The 18,804-nt window shown below is 40.9% G+C and overlaps 1 protein-coding gene across 4 annotated transcripts in view; it reads left to right on the plus strand.

Annotated features, from left to right (window-relative positions):
- Nucleotides 1-18,804, plus strand: part of LOC138933732 (protein split ends) — a 76,593-nt gene that overhangs the window by 43,099 nt on the left and 14,690 nt on the right. For 2 of the 4 annotated variants that reach the window (XM_070296702.1, XM_070296705.1), the window contains exons 2-7: nucleotides 9,186-9,485; nucleotides 15,663-16,222; nucleotides 16,436-17,055; nucleotides 17,271-17,451; nucleotides 17,564-17,855; nucleotides 18,067-18,804. In XM_070296702.1, coding sequence (XP_070152803.1) covers nucleotides 9,186-9,485; nucleotides 15,663-16,222; nucleotides 16,436-17,055; nucleotides 17,271-17,451; nucleotides 17,564-17,855; nucleotides 18,067-18,804 — 2,691 coding nt within the window. The remainder of the gene's footprint in view (nucleotides 1-9,185; nucleotides 9,486-15,662; nucleotides 16,223-16,435; nucleotides 17,056-17,270; nucleotides 17,452-17,563; nucleotides 17,856-18,066) is intronic. The other 2 variants (XM_070296703.1, XM_070296706.1) reach the window with 2 other exon arrangements.

Consider the following 18,804-nt stretch of genomic DNA (forward strand, 5'->3'; position numbering starts at 1 on the left):
TTACATCCGTAACATTCAACATACATTACGTTCCATCCGTTATTCGTCCATAAAGTGCTTACGGAATTGGCGTAAACTTGACAAATGTTTCATTATCTCAACGATTTATAGTTGGAAAACTATATTAATCTTGGCTGTAGTGTCTCGGTTCTTAATAAAAGTCGTTTCAAGGATTTCACGAGAGATAACGTATCCGACGATTTCTCTGGGACATCTCGCGGCTCTCGTTCTCTCTCATTTCTTCGTACGTCACCTTATTGTGAAGAAAAATACGTAGGAATCACGCTCCGTCCTCGCGAAATGACGATGAGCCGGCTATTCGTGCATCATGATATTCCCGCGAAGCGGAAAAATCTTGGCGATGCGTACGCCCGATGGTGTGCGCGCGCGTAGACGGATCTCTGCCAGCGCGCCTTTGTCGTCCGACGCGCGCAAAGTGTACGCAACGCGCGAATGTGTCTCCTCTCTTACGGGCCTCTCTGTCTCGTCCGTCGGTCTCTGCGTATCTCTGCGTTAAAATAACGGCACCTCGGCTACGATACACACGAACGACGGACGCGCAACTCGCCTAACGTGACTTCTTTGCCTTCGACCTCGAACCTACACGACGGCCTCTCTCCCGTAGTCATTGGCTTCTCTTCTACCCGGATTTAGATCGGGAAGAGGACGGATAACTAACGATCGCGCGGCTAATTTTACAGTCGCTTATATTTTTAAGAGGATGAACTGAAAATCGATTAAGTCAATCTCTATAAAATGTCGAACTTCATAAGTTACACGCGAAGCCATTCATTTCCCGATCTTTGCTTCTTTTTCTCTTTCCTTTCATATATTCGTACAATGTTTCGTTTCTTTTCGGATAATTTTGTATGTGAAAGATTTTAATTATATACTATTATTTTTATTACTTTTTTTTTTCTGCCGCTCTATGCCAATTCCACAATCGATGAAATTTGAATATCGAGTTATAAAAATACTTTTCACAATAAATCTTGCACGGTTGTTATATCCATAATTCAAGAAAATGTTAAATTTCTGAACAGATAGTAATCCACAAGTATTGTTTTTAAAGAGATAGTTATACAGTGGAATTTAATTAGTTTCTCAATAAAGAGCGTTTCATATTTTTATATATAGAAGGCATATTTTTCTTAAAAGTGCCAATGAATTTTAATGAGCACGTTCATTGAACCGTTTACATTCAGGTTATAAATAAACACTTCGTAATCGAGCGTGTTATCATCTCTCATTGTGATTAAAACTGTAATCGTAATTAAATACATCGTTCAAAATCTGAACAAAAAAAAAAAAGGAAAATTTTAGAATCGAAAAATATAACTAATGATAACGTCAACACATTGGATTCTTAGCTATGTAAATTTATTCAAATGCATTTCGACATTTTCTACTATTGTCCGACATTTTTATGACCGCATAATCTGAGATAGTGAAGAAAGAAATGACGACATACGCTTTCGAATTTCTATTTCGAAAACATTAGAATTACTGTAATAATTTATATTGATTTATGCCGTTATATTGAAATTTTATCGACGTTTCGGAAATGCTCTAGTTTCAAACTTTAAATGAAGAGACGTTATACAAAAATAAGCGACATCCAGGGACAATGTATCCGAAGAAAGATCAATCTAAAATATCGCACCGAGAGAAAATACGAATCGGATTTGTAATTTAGCATGGAAAGAGAAGAAACAATGCCAATAAAAAGGAAATTTTTGATCACGCGTCTGAAATTTCTGCCGAGTATTAACGGATCTAGAAGCGAAATGCTCGCCTAGCAACTGGCGGGACCGGCTATCGATTTTGACAGTACGAATGCCGAAAAATAACGAAGCATAGAAATGCTTTAACTAACGCCTGCCATAACTGCGATCTGCACGAACATCACGTCGCACGCATCGCCCGGTCGCACTCTAATCCCTCTCCCCTTACCTGCCTTTCTCTCTTCTCTCATCCTCCCCTTATTCTTGCACCTGGATCACGTTGCATTGTTCGTCCCTGCCATGGGATGGACAGAAACGGAATGGCAGGGGCCCTGAAAAAGAAGATCCGAGACAAAAGGAACAAGAGAGAGTGAGAGAGATAGAGACAGAGACAGACTCGAGAAGAGTATAGGAACACAACGAGAAGCCGGCAGAGATAGAAGAGAGCGAGTCTCGTAGAGGTGGAAGAAAGGGGGAGAGAGAGAGAGAGAGAGAGAGAGAAGTGTTTTTCTTCCAAAGGGGACTTTTTGCGCTTCCTTTGCACGCTCGTCTCTCCTCGGCGAAGCGGCACAACGCGACGCGACGCGCCGTCGTAGAAATCTCCCCGTGTGTGCCGCCGGAGGGGTGGGGGTAGGGGGGAATGTGAAGGGGGAAGCAAACGAGTTGTCGGTATCCCGCGAGAGTCGGCACAATTGGCGATGGTGGGGGCACGGTAGGGACAGAGAGGGAGATGGAGTCTGGGACACGAGGAAGGATGGTGGAATAGCAGCACGGTGGGGTAATTTCCCGAGGCAGGGGAGGGGAAGGGCGTCAGCTGCGTAGTGCCGGCTGGATGGGTCGGGTCGGGTCGGGATAGGGTAGCGGGACGAAGCGGGGGGGAGGCTGGTTGGAACGAGGAGAGCTGAGTCACAGCGATGTTGCCACGTTCTTCGCCGGCCTCGTCGGGGCGTCCCGATACGGCGGAGGCGATAGTCGTCGTTTGTGTCAGTGTCGTCCGTTGGGGTACGCGCCGTCTGCCTTAGGGATGGCCGACGTTTCAGGAAGATATATCGAAAATTACTTTCTCTCTTTTTTCCCTCCGAAGATCCTCCAGAGAATACTGTTGCTGGATTATGGAAATTATTGTTTTCGATCGAGAGCGATTTTCATAAATGATTATCTATTTATAGATAAGTCTGTCGAAAAATGGGAGGATTTTGTCTCGTTAGATTTCGATATTAATCAAAGTTTTCTCCTAATTCGATCACGACGCTACTAACGAGTATCTTTCGCGAACGAAGGATCGTTCAGGGAGAACACATCGGAACACACGTCATTTGTCGAAGTATTTTCGAATCGTGGACATTTTAAATTAAGATGTATGGTCTTCAACTATAATTGCTAATTTCTATCGTGACATACATAGTAAGATACATTTATATCACACGTGCAATCTGGTTCAAATGCAATTTGTATAACTAATGTATCTATATATTGCAAATTACGTATATGTACTCTTCTATAATTTCTACATATACGCTATTGCTATAATCAAACCCTTATCGAGTTAATTGACTTACATGAGCTTAGTTATATGATTGCATCGTGTAGTAATAATCATAATGCTAATATAGACACATTAGATCATTAAGAACACATTACAATTTTATGACGATTGCAAAACTTTGATATTTTTTACTTTTGTGACACAAAATTCTATTTCTTCGGCAATAGAAGAAATATTTTATCGCTTTTCATTAATTCTGATCAACGGATCAATTTGTTGCAACAATTATGATGTTTATCTTTTGCAAGAGAATTGTAATAATAAAATTAATTTGCGAGATTCGACGTTGTATCACTATATTCAACATCATGAAGTAATTAATCCTCTTCGCAAGAATAGTACAGAAAAAAAAGATTACAAAGTAAAAACGCTAGTATAGCGAGCAAAACAACTTAGCCGATAAATATCGTTATTTCGATTAATCTCGAACCGTCAGAAATCTTCAAAGATATCAACGTCTTCGTAACAACAAGGCATTTTTTGTACCGAACTGTATGAACTGCGTAAGAGCACAAGTGAGCCGTAGAGGGCGAAGGAACAAAAGCCCTTTCCTTGTCGTTGTTCGTCGTGTGTGTACGTGTACCTACTTTGCATTGTATTCCTTTTTACCTGCGTTGCGCTTCGTGAAATCGCGAAATATCGTATTGTTGACGTTAGATCGTTATACTCGCAAAAATATCGGACTCTTGTGAAATACGCGTAGCTCGTAATTCTAGTGTACGAGTGCCTATAAAAAGAAGGCGTGATATTTTATGTGAAATAAAAAAAGAAATAAAGCGAAAGATGCTGTACGATACGCGCGCGCATGTATATGCAAAAGTTAATGTAAAATTTTTTCGAGGAATATCTAATGTATCTTTATTGGTACATCTTTATTAGAGAATCTTCAATAAGATGTTCAAAATAATGTTTAGAAAGGAGGGTATAAAAATTATTAAATTAAAGCAGATTACGATAGATCATTTTCCCGTAGAAAGGAGTTGTTGAAAAGCAAGAAAAAAGAGCTACGGCACATTAATGATTCATATATAGATGTATGAAATAGGAAATAAAAAATGTCAAAAATGTCAAAATTTGTTCCTGTTCGCATAATTTTAAAATGGTTTTTACAACGAGGAGAAATAATTTTCACATCACTACCGTAATATTAAAAATAGGAAACGCGCGAGTGTTTGCGATATAAGGGCGATGAAATTTCACGTTCCCCATCTCTATGGACGCCACTGTAAACAGTGGGACGACGAGCGGATTCGCGGGTAAAACAAATCGATAATTCGTTATTTATAACGCTGACGAGTTTACGGAAGTTTCTGCGTTTGTCTCGCCCCTCAGACTCTTCGCCGTGGTATCGATGTATTGATTTCCTGTACGTCTCCCATTTGAAACGTGGAAAGACGTACGATCGTATCAACGTCACCGCCGCGATGGACGGCACGATTAAAGCGGCTTAGACTCGTCGATGTTAATCACGATAACCATCCACCTGCAACTACTGCAATGCACCGATAACGCGGTGTAAATACATTTAACAATTGGATCGGTGAGTCATCGACACGAATGACGTGATACATAGTTTTTAAGTATGAAACAAAATTATATAGCTCCGTATAATTTGCGTCGTACGTTAACGCGGCAAATTGCATCTCAAATCGATCGATCGGCTCGATCATTTATGGAAATTTATCATTCCCATCGCGAGGTTATAGATAATCGCGGACGCGTGTTGATAATTTCATCTTTATTTGCAGTTTTTCTCGCGAACCGAGAAATATGAATCTTTATATTTATCCACGCGCGGTGTAGAAAAACACGAAAGACGGAATTGCCGGACGATTATTTCGTCGGGAATTACCAATTGAAATATCTCGCGTTAGAAAGAGAGAGGGAGAGAGAGAATTACGATGAAACTACATATCCTCCTGAACGCGCGATCATTACTTCGAATAGCGTTTTAAGCGGCTTCGATCGCGGTATTATCCAGCCCGGACAACGAACAAGCGAGGCTGGCGTTCTTGTAACGTTGGAGAACACGGCGCTGACCTAGAGACTCCTTCGGTTTATGGAGACCCATGCTAATGCCGCCACATAAAGCAGAACCCGTCGTGCGTCGACCAGAAACGGGGAAGATAGGGGTGGGGGAGGAAAGAGGGGAGAGGGACCAAGCCTGGGAGCGAGTCTGCCCGAGTAAAATTCCTCGATGAGCATTGGAGGGGGATTGCGAGAGGGGCGAAACGCGAAGGGGGGGAAGAAAGGGTCGGCGGGAGCGAGATTCGAGAGGGGAAGGGTATACGATTCACGGCTCGCTCGCCAGCCAGCCAGCCACCGTGGCACTCTCTCGGCTTTCCTCTCCGCCATTACCCTCTTCTCTCGCTACCCTCACCACGCGTCCTTTCTGCCCCGCTAATCTCTCCCCCTTGCTTTGGCCGCTTTCACTCATACGAGCCAACGTAGAAAAGGGCGCTCGTCGTGTGTGAAACTTGTAGCAAAGCGCGCCGACGAACGTGCCTGTATGCGTATCTCTTTTTTATTATTATTATTATTATTATTATTAGAGGGAACGTGGGGATTGTGGCGCGTCGAGGGGAGGAGAAGGAGAAGAATAAGGGAAGGGAGGGCAAGAATGAGGAAGGAAAGAGAGGCCAGCAACGGCTCTCGCTCGCGAGAGGAGAGGCAGAACGCGGTCGCTGTTCCAGTACGCTGCTGAGTCTCGAGAATTTTCTTTGGATCCGATGATGAAAATTCGCACGGTCGTGCATTTTTCTACGGTAACCCCTCGGCGACGATTAATGACGACGAATCGTTTGTCGAGATGGACGTTCGAGTCGCTCAGTTTCGTAGCAATCGACGGACGAGAATCCGGTTTATCCACGCGATCGATATTCCCGACGATCGTCGTGGAATGTTATAATTACGGAGCTAGTATCTTTTACTCCGTTCCTATCTAGAAAATCGACACTAATTGTTGAGTTGTAAAATCTGTCGTTCCCCCTCGCGTATATTTCAACATTCGAAGAGTGCGTGCCGTTAATGCGCGACCAAAAGGAAATGTCAATATCTTTGAAAATGCAACGCGAGTATCTTCGCGGCACTAGTCGGAGTTTTCCTTCGTCTCCCGGAATTTTCCGAAGAATATCGCGTCTACGACATTCACTGTTTCACTTCGCAGTGTCGAACGGATGCGGCTCGCATCGTTCCAGAAACTCTCGGACTGTAACAAAGTCCGGAGAACACAACACAGATCACACGGTAAAAACGTCTCGCGCGCGAGATAACGACGCAAAAACATTTTCCTACATATGCGAGAAACGAGAGACGAAGGAGCGATTATACGAGAGAGAGAGAGAGAGAGAGAGAGAGAGAGAGAGGGAGAGCGGTGTTGGGGGTGATGATCGCAGCGCGTCCGCCATTTCGCGCGAGCGTTCTTCCAAGATGCGTACGTGGCAAAGATTACGAATTTAATCTCGCGCTTCTTCTCCTGCCTTCCTCGTCGAGGAACAACCGATCGAAACAAACTCCAAAAATAATTCTCGATCGCCGAAACGTTCGAGTCCTCGAGAACGAGAGGTCTCTCGCTTTTTTTTCCGATTCTCTTTTTCCATTCGCTCATTAACGATGGATTCTACGCGAAAGTATTCGAGCATTATCGATAACTCAACGAACAACGAAACGCAAAAACCATTCTCTCATCGGTCAATAGAGCGACGAGGGGGACCACGCCCCGTCCGTGCGGTCGACACGACAGAGGAAAGACATACGCCCAGGCATTGCGACACGCTCTCGCTGCCTGTCTTTCGATATTTTTCGCCTCTACGGGGAAAAAAAAAAAAAAAAAAATTTAGATTCCCAGTGCTCTTCGATTCGTAGAGGACCCTAGTAAAATATATCTCCGCAGATAATCCGTCCAGAGAAATCTCGGCACAACCCTCTCTCATTCCCTCTCGCGCAAAACAATCATACGACGAATCGTTCCGTGATGTGACGTAGGAGAATTTTCTACAGTTATTTTCCCTACGATGATATACGCTTATGCGAGGATAACGTAGCAGAGAAGTTATACGAGGCTAAATGGCGGAGAAGTCCTTCGAGGAGAGCAAGCGGAGCAGAGCCAAAGCAGATACGTGCGACTCGCGCGAGATTAGACGAACGACTCCCCGGGAGAGTCCCCGAACGTCCGGATGTTTGCGCCTGCGCGCGGCATTCTCTTATGGGAGCGGCCAATCGTCGGGCGTCGCGTCCCACCGACGCGACGATATTTCCCCTACTTGGTGATGTGGCCTCCGCGCCGTCTCTGCACACAGGGTGTGCCAGAAACAACTTTCCGGACGCTCTTTGTTTTCTTTAATTTTGCGCGAAATTCAATATCCCCAAGTTCTCCACTCTGTGCAGGGTGAAAACGAGACTACGCTCCGCGTTGTCCCTCCCGTTCTTCTCTCTTCCCTCTTTCGTCCTTCGCGACCGAAACTTGGTCGATTCAAAATTGCGTCGAGGCCAGGCCGAGACGCGAAAGATATCAGCCGCTACCAATGGGACGGCAGAATAACGCGCCACGCAATCGGGGAATAAATCGATATCGGTGCTGCTGGGCGCTCCATTTGCGTCCTAAAAAAAACTTTCCCGTTCGCCATTCGGCTGTATCGTTGAATTTCCAGACATTTAAAGAAATCTTGAGATAAAAAACTCTGTATCTACGAAAAATCATACGAACTTAAAATTCATTCAGTCAGAGTCTAATTTGACGTTATATTACATTTGATATGTTGCGATCGCGCCATTAAATCTATCACGTAATAACAATCGTGAGCATTGATTTGTGCGCGTCGAAATATAAAATAATATCCGATACAAATATTGGAAGAGAAATGTCGCCGATACAAACTGGATTATGGATTTTTTCTCGTCACGTCCAACGTTGAACCCGATTCAGATTCTACTTTAATCCACTGTATTCGAAGGCATTCTTTTTCGTAACAATGCAATATTTGAAAGATTGCGCGAACAGATGCGACAGACTAGCTCGGCGCAATCGATCAAGCGCGAAACATTAAAATTGCGATCTTTTCTTTTGAACACCTTGTATATTTATACACGTCATTTCTTTCATCATGTCTCCTTACTCACGCGACTCGGCAAGAAACCTCATGGTTTCTCCGCAAAAACATCCGCGATGACTTTTATCTTTGCTGATCTGTACGTAAGCGAGGAAAGAGTTCGATCGAGGTCTCCTCTTTCTCTTTTCTCGCTCTTCTCTCGCCTCTGTCTCCTTTAGATTTTGTCTCTCTCTCTCTCTCTCTCTCTCTCTCTCTCTCTCTCTCTCTCTCTCCCTCTGCTTTAGATTTAATTTCCCGTGCTCGTATCGGGTATCGAGAAAGCTTTCTAGAGGCAAAGGATTATGGGATCTCTCTCTCTCTCTCTTTCTCTCTCGTATCTTTCCTCCTTTCTTCTAAATCCTAAACGATATCGATGAGATCCCTTTGCCTCGAATAGAAGAACGACGTTGCCGAAGCTAGCGAATGTTTGCTGACGGAAGACGCTCGGGAATGGGTAGCTTCTTGAAAATCCCCGAGCGATGTTCATTAGAAAATTTTAAAGCATACAGTCTTGAATTTATACCGATTATTTTATACGACCGATATATTTCATATTCTATTTGAAATATTCGTAAAATTTTAGAAAAACGTATCCCTCTTACAATATGGAATATAAGAGAAAAACTACAATATTACCAATTTTGAAAGTAATTATTTTCGATATTGATTTAAAAATAATACGTAACCATGAGCGAATTCCACGTCACTCTTGTCACAATTGAACAAATAAAAGTCAGAGAACATTCGACAAAATTCCCCGTTATAGTTAAACTCATATCTTCTCGATAACGTTGACATTTGTGAAATGAAAGATTAATGATGTTTTAGGTATGGACGCGTGCAGAGCGTCAAGCTGCTGCCACGGGGCGAGGTGTGCCCCGTGGACGGAGGTTCCAGCAGTACCCTTGGCGAGGGCAATGAGGGCGGTTCCGGTTCCAGTTCAGGCGGCAGCGGCGGCGGGGGCGGGGGCGGCGGTTCCTCGTCCAGCGGTGTATGCGCGACGGTGGCGTTCATGGATATCAAGTCCGCAGCGAAGGCCCACGCGATTGAGCATACGCTGGACGATCGAGTCCTCACCGCACAGTACTACGAACCGCAACATCTTCAGCACAGGTTCCCCTCTCACGGGTGAGTTTCCCTTATCGCGCGATATTCTTGTATGAGCCGCTTTCAAGAGAGTACCCCCTGAAACAAGAGAATTTGGACAATGCAAGACTGCATAGTACCATGTCTTAAGAAGAACAGATATCCATTTTAAAAGACGATGAATATATGGTTTGCACACATGATTCGATTCTTTCCACTCGGCTATTTCGATGCAGATAATCCACGTCAGGTTCCGTTATCTGTCGATACGATAAACCAGTATTACATCGATTTCGAAGTAATACAGATTAGATCAACATGTAGTAACTGTTCGTCGCGCGAAAGTGCGAAGTTTCTTTTTCATCTTTATCGCTTTTTAGCAGTATTACGCTGCGAATAATAGTTTTAATAATTTGGAGAATATTTCGATTTTATCTTTTTCATTATTGTTCACGACGAAAAGTTTTTCACAAATTGGACAAATTGGAATTTAGCCACGTTATCTCGTGCATATTGTTGGTTCTTTTCTATCTCTTCGTGGATTTACTGCAGATTTCGACGCATTAATAAATAATATCCAAGACAATATATATATATATATATATATATATATATAAAGTATGAATAAGAATTGCGGATTGTACGGCCATATTCTTTTGATCGATATGGAAATGTCCTCGTTCGTTCCTTTTTTCTCCAAAACTGTCGCGTCCAGGAATAGAATGATATTCTTGACTTCGAAGTAACACGTAGAAGCGCATGGTTTGCGATAAATGAGTCACGTCCTAGGAATTAATTAAGTATTGCGCGTCACAGGAAACAGGTAGAAAAAGACGACATTGAAATGTTATGGACAATGATCGTTCCATCATTCCATTATCTTTGTGCTTTGGAACAAAATTCACGTACGGTCTGTGAATGGATTGCAAATTTCCAGCTTATTTTCCTCGTCACCTTACATTTGACTGAAATTTAGCGATATATTATTGGATTTTTATCCTTGATGGTTTAACATTTTTATTTTTTAATTTTATATCATTAATATGTATTATATCGCGGTTGTATCGTGTTTTAAAACTATGTGGATTGACAACATGATTCAATAGATATAACTAAGAATCGGCAAAACAATATTAATGTGCGAATCTTTAACATTGTATTTATAACAGAATTTTTTATTTGTATTTTATTGTATTATCATCAGCTCTTTAAAGTGCTACATATTGTATAATAGTGACGGTGATAGAGAGAAAGAGATAATGTTTTTCTAAATTGTCAAAAAAATAATTGTGATAGGATTTTGCGTAAAAAAGTGGCAGGAAATATAAATTTTAATTTCAGAAGTCTATGAATAATAAGCTGTCTATTATCTTGAGTAGCTGTCTTGCAAAAACATTTCAAAAAAAACTCGGGGGGAAAAACGAATGCCGAAACGCATCGATCAACACATCGATCTCTTTCGTAAAAATAAGAGAAATTTTTACGAAAGAGAACAATCGGATGTTTTTCTCTGGAAATCTCTCACTTTTTTTTTTTTTTTTTTTTTTGCGGATCTGTTAGTAAAATATTTTTTTCTCGATGCTATGCCGCGATTTCAAGAATTAATCGTATCGTCGCAATTGTCGTTCGATGTCACGTAAAACCATTGTAATATCAACGTCAATAAAAATACATATGTAGATGCGCATAATTTTTTTCGCCGATACAAACAATTCGATCGTGATGTCGGGCGTCGCGCAAACAATGCATTATCAACATTTTTAACTTCGTCGCATGTCGATCGTTAGCCGTAATAACATGCGCTTTTATCGTAGAGACTCTGAGTTTAATATTGGAACAGTCACGGCAGAATAAAATCGTTTCGGGCAACACAATTTTAATGGAAATGACGAATATACTTGAATTAGCGTTACACAAGTCTCTATTTTTAATAAATCTTACTGCGATGAGTTCATAGACACATGTTACTACTGTAACAAAGATAGTTCATAACAACAGCATTATGGATACAACTTTACGATTACCATAAATAGGTTCCATATTTGCAAACGTCTAACGTAAATCTATAATCTATAGCAATAAAGGCATGCTGCTAGTTTCAAGAGAATTAGATTCGAGTAATTTGAAGCGGGTAGCTATGATTTCTCAAGTTGAGAATCACTGATGCTCTTATCGTGGCTTCGATAATAGCGTAATCTCTCTTTATTTTTTTCGCGAGATTCGCGTTCCACATTTCCCAATATCAAGTCACCGCCACAACATGGTCGCCCTCGTCTCTACTTACCACGCATTTGACAAATTGCGCGTGTATATGACTAACATATAGAGAACCTGCACTTTCTCTGTGGCATCAACGGCACGCGGCACGTACTTTAAAGTTGGAGGCGTATCGTGTGCCGCGTTCACAGAAGAGTCGCGACCGCCTCCGATCGATCGATCTCACTGCGAGAGAGGAGCGAGAAGCGGAAGGAGAAAGAGAGAGAGAGAGAGAGAGAGAAAGAGCCAGACAAGCTAAAGATAGAAAGATAGAGAGAGAGCTAGAGAAAAGTAGCGGGGAAAAAAAAGAAAAAAAATTGTGCGTGCACACTACGCGCGTTCGTGCACGCCTATATTCACGCGCGCGCGACGGAGGAGTGCATAGCGGCATCTCGTTTCCACGAAAAGTCAGGTGACCGTGACGACGTGGTCGCTCCGGCGATGTTGCCATGTCCCAGCTGCGCGGGCGCTATCACCCGAGTAGTAACTGTCGAAGTGTGACGGCAGAGGCTGAACTGGGGGAGGGAGGGGGGAGGGGGAAGAGGGAGAGAGCGTTAACTGTCAGTGGTGTAGTCGAGGATTTACGAGCCCCGGGTTCGACTCGCCTCATCTCCTCACCTTTTCGCTTCTTCTCCTCACCCTGAGCGTCAGGATTGAGATATTTAAGTCGAGTAGTGATTTTTTGTGCAAAAAAAAAATCAAGTTGCTCAGGTGCAAAAAATATTTCAGCAATGTTGATTGTATTTGCAATCGAACTAATGTTGCGCTAGTAAATTACTGCGATATTCTAATTCTCTGTAAAACAATATGGTGTCCATTATATCATCTGCATCCGTTTCTTTTTATTAAACATGATTTAAGAAAAATTCATGTTTTACATTGCATTTATTTACGCATAGGCAAATTAGACAAACTAGACAAATATGAAAAAATATAATAGCAAATATGTTAAAAAATATAATTATTTTATAATTGATAATGTAATTATTATTGTTAATTGTAATTGTTATTTCTATAAAATGGATTATATTGTATTTTGTAAAATAATTTATTTTATTTATTTATTTTGAACAGCAGACAATCGAAAAAGTTGAACTTAATAAGTTTTTATCTTCGGATATATACAGGGTGGCCCCGAACGTTTCAGCTAGATTTTGAAATTATATAGGAAATTTAATTCTGAACAAAAAATTTCCTATAAACATAGGTCGAAAAATGCTTCCCCAAGAAGTTATCGCTCAAAAACCTCTGATGCAAAGGAAGAGCAAAAGGTGAAAAGAAAATGAAACTGAATAAATTTCTTGAAAAAATGATAAAAATAAAAGATAAAAATCTTTTTCTTTTATGAAAATAAAATAAATTTTTTTAAATTAAAATAGCACGTAATAGTAGAGAATGAATAAAGACATCCAATACACTTTCGGCATTGAGTAATGACCGATCTAGTCGCTTTACGGATTTCCTCCTGATTCAACTTTAATCGATCTAACAGTAAGTAACAAAAGAACTTTTTGTACGTTTGAAACTGGTTATATCAAAATCTATGGAACGTACAACAATCATTTTGATCTCATTTGAAAGATAATTTAATTTTCTACAACTTTTGTTTCGATACTTTTTGTTAAAAGACCCACATTTTCTATGATATTTGGAAAAATGTGTAAAATAATCACGATTTCAGAGATTTTTGAGCGATAACTTCTTAAGAAAGCATTTTTCGATCCATGTTTATAGGAAATCTTTTGTTCAGAATTAAATTTCCTATAAAATCTCAAAGTCTGGCTGGAACGTTCGGGCCCACCCTGTATATCTTTAATGATATCATAATCGCGTGACATACATTCGTATTAATTTTAAAAAGCGATTAAAACGAAAGATTGACAGATATCATATTATTATTATAATTGTTATTAGTTCACGTAATCATCCAATCGTAGATCGCTTAATAAGTTTCTATTGCAATAGTCATTCTCTTGATCGCGATTTTTAATCAATGCAAATACTAAACCATTTCTATGATAGCGTCATCGGGTAAAGTCCCATCGAGATAACGAAATTTACATGAATCGTACATTTCTAATTAGATACGCCTTTCTATTCCATTCGTTAAAGTTTCTGTTTTATAAAATATGCAAATACTAATGTATCTAATTTGAATCCATATAGAGTGAAATGGAATCCAAGTTCGAATTTGTATCATTTTATATTACACGAAGATTTTAGGGTAAAATTTTTAGCAAAATAAATTTTTATTTCTATATAAAAAATATCATTGAAATTGTCCATAATAAACTAATTTCGAATATCCGATAATTTTAAAATTATTGTCACAAATAATTGAATTTGATTCGATTCACAATTTATGACTTGATGCGCATTTTACACATCTGCTTCTTTAACATATGATCTTGGTCCATGATAATATGTGTGTTGATCTTTGGATTAAAATTTATATTCAGACTTTAGATTAGATTAGGTATAATGTGTCTTGAAAATTATAGATATGCTGATTTTATAAGATAAAAAAAGAGAGAGGGAGAGAGAGAGAGAGAGAGAGAGAGAGAGAGAGAGAGAGAGAGAGAGAGAGAGAGAGAGAGAATTGGAAAAGACAATTTGCAAGTAAGGCACACCTGGGGATACTAGAAAAGCTAATGTCTCGTCACTATAAATATATAATACTAAAGCGGTATTCGTACGGCTTTAATATTCGAACTTCTCGTTGAAATGTCTAAATATTTCAAATTGGAATTTACGCAGTAAGTTTATTGTTACTCCAATTTGTTCTCTATCCTTGCTTTCTCTCTCGCGTGACTTGTACAACGTGAGTTATCATTTCGTTTTTGCGCGTGACTGAATGTACAATATATGATAATCAGCTTCTTTCAATGTTGTAAAGGTCATGAGCATGTTTTGTGCGAAAATATATTTGCATACGATGTCCAATAATCAATATATCGAGTGAACACGATAATGTTTTTTTCGCGTTGAAAACTGCAATAATTTTTTTTCTATTATAATTTAAAATTTCACGTTATATCTTTCTATTCTATAACTTTCAAAGAATATTACATAGTTAGGTAACTCAAGTCAAAAGGCAAATTAATCTTGCTTTGCATTTGAATTGTCATTCAAATAAGCAAAAAAGAAAACGATGTGTATGTTAAAAATATTTAAATTAATCGTGGAGTTGTAAGATTAATTAGATAAACGTATAGGATATTGGATTGAGAATTGCGATATATGAATTTTAGTACTCGCTTAATGCAGAAAGATCAAGACTACAACTATGAAAATATTTTATTTCTGTCAACGTTATACATACGTATGTGCATACATAAGCAATAGCTATATGATATCTGTTAGAATTTAGAATCGGCTGAAACCGGTTTGTTTCAGATGCAATTTTCTCCAAAAAAAAAAAAAAAAAAAAAAACGTGTGCTGTGTCAACTCCCTCTCGCCGACAAACAAAATTGAACGATTAGATGACGATGATGCACGACACAAATCGAAGATAAACAGAGATTATAAGCGAATTAAGCGCAAGAGATATTATTTTATATTGTTTTGGGATACATTATCTCTCAAGGACAGAAACAACATCGTACGAAAAAAATATACATATAAAAAAATATTATGTGAAATATTATATGATAAGAGAACATAATAACAATAATAAAATATAATATAAGAATAATGCAATAAAATATTGGAAGAATACGCGGAAATGAAGAAAGAACTAAGATATAAGGAAAAAGAAGATAATATATATTTCTTCGCTAATCCAAATGTTTGATCGATTCTAATTTAGAACAGCGCTTTTTCATATCACACGCAAACTGTTAAATAAATAAAATAGAACGCTAAAACGAAATAATTGCGAATACGTATTTCGTAGCGACTCATCGATCCGAGTACCAGCTCCCTTCTAAACGATGACTAAGCCCGGTTTTTACGTCTTTCAGAAGTTCGGAGGATCATGGATCCAACGGCGGTAACGGGGGAGGAAATAGCGGAACAGGCGGCGTTTCCAGTGGTAGCAGCGGTAGCGGGAGCACCGGTTCCGGGGTCGGCGGCAACAGCGGTGGCAATGAACGAGGAGAGAGGGGAAGCGAGAGTTTCGACTCACGTGGTTCCCACGGCAGCTTCTACGGTAGCGAGAGGAGCAACCGAGTGGTTGGCACCGGGAGCAGCGGCGTCGTCGGCAGCGGCGGCAGCGGTAGCGCCAGCGGCGTCGTCGGCGGTCATCCGGCGGATTCTTCGACGGGGGACCCCAGCGGCTATATATCCCGCCGTCCACCACCTACAAGCTCCTATCACGTGACATCGAGCAGGGCGAGGGATCGGCTATATCCGAGGACCGGCCCGTACGTCTCTGGGCCGCCGCCCCCGCCCCATTTAGACCGTCATCGTGGAAGTCTACCGCCGTCGTCCTGGTCGACGTATGAGCCGACGAGTTCGAGGTATAGCAGCGCACCGCCGCCACCCTCGCCTGCCACCAATGACTCTTACCAAGATGAACAAGGTAATTATCATTGATCCGCTGGAGAGTGAGATCGTGACATGTCGCATCAGTATTCTGATTAGCAAAGAAGCTTATTATGCAAGCGGCATTTTTAAATGTTTATCGTGATACAAATTTTTATTTTTGTGAAGAAAAAGCAAATATTTCAGGATATTTTTTAAGCCGTTTGGTTCGACGTGTATCTCATTTCCGTCATATTTTTTTTTTTTGTAGGAGGTGGCGGAGGTGGTGGTAGCAGTAACACAGGTGCTCTGCGACAGCACAAAAAGCAACGCAGAAAATCACGCAGTGGAAGCAGTTCGCCAAGCGGTAGCAGTCGCTCCGGAAGTAGCAGCAGCAGTCGGAGCGGTAGCTCAGGTGGCAGTACTTCCGGAGGTAGCACATCGCCCGGTAGTTCACCACATCGAACGAGCAATGTATCCGTCATAGAGGATCGCAGGCCGGTGGCCATCTGTGTGAGGAATTTACCGATTCGCAGCAGCGATTCCTCCCTCAAAGACGGCCTTTTCCACGAGTACAAGAAACATGGCAAGGTGACATGGGTGAAAGTCATTGGCACAGCCAACGAGAGATACGCCCTAGTCTGTTTCAGGAAGCCCGAGGATGTCGAAAAGGCCCTCGAGGTTTCGCAAGATAAGCTTTTCTTCGGATGTAAAATTGAAGTGGCCCCTTATCAGGGCTATGATGTCGAGGATAATGAGTTCAGGCCATATGAGGCAGAACTTGACGAATATCATCCGAAAGCAACGAGAACATTATTTATCGGGAACCTCGAAAAGGACGTTACTGCGTCCGAACTCAGGAAGCATTTTGAACAGTTCGGCGAGATAATAGTGAGTTGGAATTCGATTTAAAAAAACCCCAAAAATTTTTAATTATTAACAACAGCAAATGTTGAATTAAAATAAAGTAATGAAGATGGTGGCACAAATGAAAATTATAAATCTAAATAAAGTCTTATCTAAATAAAAAGAATACCTAAGCTTGTAATACAAATCATACATTAGAAAAAAGAGAGAGAAATTAATTGTGTCATATTTGCTTATAGGAAATTGACATTAAGAAACAAGGAGCCGTATCGAGTTACGCTTTCTGTCAGTATTCGGATATTGGTAGTGTTGTCAAAGCCATGAGGTCGATGGACGGTGAACATCTGGGTGCAAATCGAATCAAACTTGGATTCGGAAAATCGATGCCTACACCCTGCGTTTGGGTTGATGGCATTGGAGGTAAGCGTTTTTACATCATACTGTTATCATCAATTATTTTAATAGTAGAAAGATCAACGAGGACCAAAATACAAATCATTATATATATTGTCTATCTTTTTTTTTTTTTTAGATTGTACATCCGAGAAATTTTTGAACATACATTTCGGTACATTTGGACCGACAACTCAGATAGTGGTAGATCGTGAACGTGGTCATGCTTTGGTCTTTTTCGATCAAATCAGCTGCGCTCAAGCTGCCGTGAAAGAGATGAGGGGAATAACGGTTCGCGGCCGCCGTTTGCAGATTGATTTCGCCTCAAGGGAATGTCAAGAAACTTTTTACGAACATCTCGAGCGTCAAGGAAACACTAGTGAAAAACCTTGGGACTCGAGACCTTCGCCAGCGTCGTCATTTGACATGACGTACGTATATTTTTTTATGCATAAATTTTTTTTATGGCTGAAAGTATCTTGATATGAAATATCTTTATTGAAATATCTTAATTTTTTGTTTTTAATTTTATTACTTTATGTATATAAATTGATAAAGTTTTACCAATATAAAATGCGTACTTACACATAAGCTCACGAGTTATAATCAAGAACTTAAAACGAGTGCATTCGTGATTCGAAGGATTCCTTCTAGGCGGGAGCGCAACAGCTTCGATTCTGCAGTGACAGTGCCAAGTTCGAGTAACAGATTCACACGCTATGATACGCCCCCGCGATCTAGAACGACGAACTATTCGCGGACTTCCGGAGGCAGTACACCGGGCGCGAGTCCAGCTCATCCGACAGCATTGTCACGAAGTAATAGGCGATCCTATCAAGATTCCTATTATGATGGTGATTATGCTGAACCGGCATCGCGACGGTTTCGCAGCTACGATGAGTTTAGTCAAGGCAGTGGTGCAAGTCACGACGATTACCAGAGTAGTGTACTCAGCGACGGCAAACTTAACGATGATGATTGTCCGCCACCGTCACGTCGTCACGCAGTGCAAAGTGTTGTTACGAGTATCGACCCGCCTGCGCCACCGCCACCCTTATTACCTCCACCCGATATTCGGCATCTCCAGAAGGAACGCGTCCATTTGTTGGAGCAACTTGAGGAATGCCATAGTAGCGGCGATGAGGTCGGTTTCGTGTCAAAAAAACGCGCAAAACTTGATAACTCGTCGACGACGATACTCTGCGAAGACGAAGAGCCGGAAATTGCGTCGTTACTCGTTACCTCGCATTCTAGTAGGAAAGGAATGGACTTTAGACGCGTTAGTGATAACAAAGTAGTAGTGCACCATAGCACAAGAAGGGGTAGTTGCGAAGGTAGAGGTCCTGGACCTTGTAAACGCCGTCGGGATGCCACCAGCAG

The sequence above is a fragment of the Polyergus mexicanus genome, unplaced genomic scaffold (genome assembly GCF_030449975.1).
Source record: "Polyergus mexicanus isolate NDT 795.1 unplaced genomic scaffold, iyPolMexi1.0 SCAF_5, whole genome shotgun sequence".
NCBI classification, from domain to species: Eukaryota; Metazoa; Arthropoda; class Insecta; order Hymenoptera; family Formicidae; genus Polyergus; species Polyergus mexicanus.